Here is a 4,335-nt window from a genome sequence, read left to right as displayed (position 1 = left end):
GGACAGGAGGGGCAGGGCAAGCGAAAAGCCGTGGGTTGCATCCGTGCGGTGCCGGCGCCGGCAAAGGGCCGGCCGCTGTGGCGCGTGCGGAGCGCCTGCCAGCGCAAAAGGACAAGATAAAAATGTTTCGTATGTCTGGACGCTCCGAGAGTGGTGGGGGGTAATAGAGGGCCGGATTTTGGTGGGAGGTTTCTGCATGGTTCTTTCTTTCTTTCTTTTCCCCCGGGGGAGCCCCGAGAGGGCAATCCACCGCGGGGGTGCACATGTGCCCGCGCGTGTGCACATCAAGGCACGAGGGCCACCGCAGAACTGCCCGGGGTCGGGGACGCGCCGGGCCCTCACATTAACACTTGTCCGGGCGCGGGGGCGGGCGAGAGAGAGAGAGAGAGAGAGAGAGGGCACCTCGCCGCTGTCGGCCGGACGATCGGTCATGTCAATTCCTGGCACTGGCAGATGCCTAGGCGGAGGTGGGCTTGTGTGTGTGTGGTTATGCATGCGCGCTAGTTTCGGCCAACAGAGTGCCAGCTGGGGGGGGGGGGGCGGTTGTGCTCCCCGGGCCTTCTTCGGGCGCCGCGACCGGCCGCGACCATCGCGTATCCGGCGGCATCCCCTGTCCCGGGGGCCGGGCGCTGAGCCACAGGGCTTCGATGCTTTTCTCGTGCCGGGACATTCGGTTTCCGGGCTGGGGACCCCGGGGGAGGCACAGAGCGGCTCAGCCGGCCCCTCGCGCGGCATGGGACCGCCCGAGTGGGGGCGCAAAAAGGAAAAAGACGAAAGATCGGCAACCAAGGGTCCCCTCCCCCCCCCCGCCCCCTCCGGTCTGCCACGTATTCCACGGCATGCGGGGGGGGGCCTGGGGGGAGGGACGACGCCTGCGCTGGGCCCGTGTTTGCGCAACCTCCGCGGGGATCTCCACGCGCGCGCGCGCCAGCTCGGCGGCTGGCGCCTCGTCTCCCGAGGACTCGGCCCTCGCACCAGGACCAAGCGCGATCTCTGCGGGGTGGGCTTTTTCTCGCGCCCACGCCTGACCCGACCCCGGCGCCGGCTGTACCCTTCATCATCCCTCCTCCACCATACCTTCCCGCATCCCTCCCTCCCCTCTTTCCTGCCCTGCCCCCTCCTCCTCCTCCCCCCCCCCTCTGGACTCAATCACTGCCACCTCCCTTGCCCGTCTCCTTCCCTCGCGTGTGTCCGTGCGTGCGCGCGCGCTTGTGTGTCTGTGTGTGTGTGTATCTGTCGGGTGCTGGTTAATCCCCACCCTCCTCTTGCTGCGTCCCTACGCTCCTGCAGGCATGTCGGACAATTGCACCCTTGTCATGACTCTGACCGGGCTGCCAACCGAGCAGGCCCTTCAGCTGTTGGAGGTTCGTCCCCTCGACTTTCCCGCCCTTTTGCCTCTCTGGCCGCCGCCGCCTTCCCGGCTGCGACTAACCCGTCTCCCTCTGCCGGCGCAGATCAGCGGCGATGATGTCGACAGCGCGGTTTCCTTCTACTTCGACAATCCCGGCATGTTGTGCGTGTCTCCGCTGGGCTGTGCTGCGCGGCCCGGCCTCTCACTCTGGCCCCCATGGCCTTGCGCTGACTCCCCTTCTTTTGTGCATTCCCCCCGGCCGTTTCCCAGCTCGCATCCCAACAGCTCCGATTCCTCTTCCAATTCCCCGGTCCCCGTGGGCTTCGACGAGGACCAGGTCCGCGCGCCGCTGGCCCAGCGCCAGATTCGCCTCCAAGACAGCGCCGACTTCTATGGCTACGGCATGAGCTACGAGCCTCGATGTGCGCCATGCCTGCCTCGGCCATCTTCCCCCTTTGCCTGACAGGGCTGCTTGCTGACGCGCTCGAGTTCCGCCTGCCCTCCCGCCTTCCCCCTCGGCCTGTTCCCTGGATGCCAGACTCCCGGCAAGATCTCAGCAACTCTCTTCACACCTCGTCCTTCGCGGCGGCGGCCGCCTGCAGCCGGTCAAGCTCCCCCTCCAGCCCCTCCTCCGGATACCCGGACGGGGACATCCTGGACCGGCTGTTCCGCCGGCCAGCCTACATCTTCGGCGGGAGTCTGGACTCCGCGCGGCAGAGCGCCATCGCCTCGGACCGGTGGCTCATGGTGAATCTCCTGCGCACCGGGGACTTCCAGAGTGACTGTCAAAACCGCGACGTCTGGAACACGGCCGCCGTCACCGACCTGATTACCGAGCACTTTGTCATGATCCAGTATGGCTCGGACACGCCACTCGGTCGGTCATACGCCGAAATGTATCCCGTCCGGAATTATCCGTACATCGCCATCCTGGATCCGCGCACCGGGGCCATTGTCAAGTCGGTCGATCGTGTGGTCACCAAGGAGGAGGTCCTCCGTATGAGTGCGTCCCAATCGGCCGCCAGGGCCGGGCATGCCACCGCCCGCCCCCGGTGGCGTCAGCCCATGTCTGTTTCATCCTGTCTCTCATTTCTCCCGGCTGGCGGGCTGCCTGCCTGCCTGCCTGCCTGCCTGCCTGCCTGCCTGCCTGCCTGCCTGCCTTCCGGGTTGATACATGTGTCGGATTTGCTAACCCACCACGGGCCGGTCCCCGTAGTTCGGAGCTTCCTCCAGGAAAATGGCGACAACCTGTCGGCCGAGGAGCAGGAGCGCATCCGCTCCGGCCGCGCGGTCAGCACCATGGATGACGATGAGCAAATTCGCCTGGCGCTGATCACCTCGGCTCTGGAACAGGGCAGCGAGCTGACCGACGAGCAGCTGGAGCGCGAATTGGCCGTCATCAAGCAATCCAAACGCCCACGCCACTCTCCGGCCGCCGCTCCGGCCGTGGTGGACCTGTCGGTGGATTCCGATGACGATGGTGCTTCGGGTCTCGCCGGGTCGGGATCGCCCGGTGGGCCCGGACCGGATGCCGCGGCTGCGGCCGCCGGGTCTCCGCCGGCCGGTGTGGACGTCTCACCGGCCGAGCCGCCCCACCCGAGCCTTGGTGTGGCGGCTGCCGAGCGGGTCTACGACCCGAAGGCCCCGGGCAGCGCCCCGACGCGCTTGCGTCTTCGTCACCCCGGGGGTCAGGTGGTCTGCTCCTTCGATCGGAATGACCCGGTTCGCTCTTTGTACGCCCATGTCCGGGCCATCTGCGATGCCGCGGCCTTCCCCCATGGCTTCGAGATCTCGTCCACCCTGTCCGGGCTCGGGGACGAGGCCGGCACGGCCATTCCCTCAAGCCAGCGGCTGGATGATACCCTGGCCGATGTGGGCTTCGTCAATTGCATGCTCCATGTCATCCCGGTGGAGCTGGACTGAGCGCCCGATGGTGACACCCGGCTCGGCATCCCTCCTCCTCCTCCCCCCCCCCCCCACCTTCTCCCCCGCCCCCGTTTTGATGGAAAAGTGCTCGCTAGCCACGGGCCCCGGAGGGAGAGAAGCAAGGGCCGAGGGGCAACTCGTGCACCCAGCAGCCCGGGAAGTTCTGCCGAGTGGCAAGTCCCTTGGCCAGAGAAGGGCTCCGGGGAGAGCTCAGGGAACGAGGAGCATCAGCATGCTGCCTTTGCCTCTCCCTCTGTCTACCTTCCTCTTCTGTCTCTCCATCGTCTTCCCGCTCTTCCTCCTTTTTTTTCTTTCACACCAAGCCACAAAGGCATTCATGATGTTGCTCTTCCATCCTGAGCCCTGCGATGTCTCTCGTTCTCCAGCACGATCACACATGTGATCATATGATCGGCTGACCAGATATTCTCCAATGTACTTGACACTCGTTCTTCGGGACGGAGATGAAGATGAAAGCGGAGATGACCACGGAGCGGGGGGACGCCCGGGTCCGCCACCACAGCCCGGGTCCTGGTGGGGGGGGGGGGGGTATCTAAATTGCTGACCATTCGGGGAGAAGGAGGGAGAAGGAACTTCGATCGAGCGGGGCCCGGCGCGGCAACACAAGGGGACAGGAGGGAGGGGGCGGTCGCGAGCCACAGTTCTAGCAGGGTCCGCCACCGGAGTGGCATCTAGCCACGCACCACCCGATCGATCTCCGGGGGCGCTGGCACGTCTGAGCTTCCACGCAACTCCGCCCGATCCGAGTCCCTGCCCGGGGCGACCTCCCCATCTACCTCCTTCTCTCTCTCTCTCTCTCTCTCTCTCTCTCTCTCTCTCTCTCTCGCCCCCTCTTTCTCTCCCGTTCTGACTCGCTTCGGCTCTCTTGGGCGTCGTTGGACATCTCTCCGGCGAGCCGGCCCCGTGGTCTGCAGTTTGCAGCGGCCATCCTGTTCCGGGTAGACACTCAAACTTAGAGTGCCTCACGGCCGGGCCTTGTCAAAACCTGCCCCGCCGCAGCCCCGGGTCCTGAACAGCCCTCACATCCCTGTCCCTCC

At 65.9% G+C, this 4,335-nt stretch overlaps 1 protein-coding gene across 2 annotated transcripts; it reads left to right on the top strand.

Annotated features, from left to right (window-relative positions):
- Positions 1 to 1,104: 1,104 nt before the first annotated feature.
- On the top strand, positions 1,105 to 3,748 carry H696_05130. 2 transcript variants are annotated; one of them, XM_009498981.1, is made up of 5 exons: positions 1,105 to 1,364; positions 1,455 to 1,513; positions 1,622 to 1,773; positions 1,890 to 2,354; positions 2,568 to 3,748. In XM_009498981.1, exons 1-5 carry the CDS (start codon positions 1,293 to 1,295, stop codon positions 3,272 to 3,274), a joined length of 1,455 nt encoding a protein of 484 aa, XP_009497256.1. In that variant the 5' UTR covers positions 1,105 to 1,292; the 3' UTR covers positions 3,275 to 3,748. The 2 variants fall into 2 exon arrangements, with proteins under 2 accessions (XP_009497256.1, XP_009497257.1); XM_009498982.1 differs by lacking the exons at positions 1,105 to 1,364; positions 1,455 to 1,513; positions 1,622 to 1,773 and having other exon boundaries at positions 1,796 to 2,354.
- The last annotated feature ends 587 nt before the right edge of the window (positions 3,749 to 4,335 follow it).

The sequence above is a fragment of the Fonticula alba genome, assembly GCF_000388065.1.
Source record: "Fonticula alba strain ATCC 38817 unplaced genomic scaffold supercont2.9, whole genome shotgun sequence".
Classification (NCBI taxonomy): Eukaryota; order Rotosphaerida; family Fonticulaceae; genus Fonticula; species Fonticula alba.
The sequence above is the reverse complement of the archived record's forward strand: the minus strand, read 5'-3'. Positions and strand labels throughout refer to the sequence as shown.

What these genes read in the sequence shown, in the direction of transcription:
- H696_05130 (XM_009498981.1), top strand. Translation starts at nt 1,293, where the DNA reads ATGTCGGACAATTGCACCCTTGTCATGACTCTGACCGGGCTGCCAACC. An exon ending in AGGCCCTTCAGCTGTTGGAG is followed by an intron (nt 1,365 to 1,454) that starts GTTCGTCCCCTC and finishes CTGCCGGCGCAG; the next exon opens with ATCAGCGGCGATGATGTCGA. An exon ending in GGAGGAGGTCCTCCGTATGA is followed by an intron (nt 2,355 to 2,567) that starts GTGCGTCCCAAT and finishes CGGTCCCCGTAG; the next exon opens with TTCGGAGCTTCCTCCAGGAA.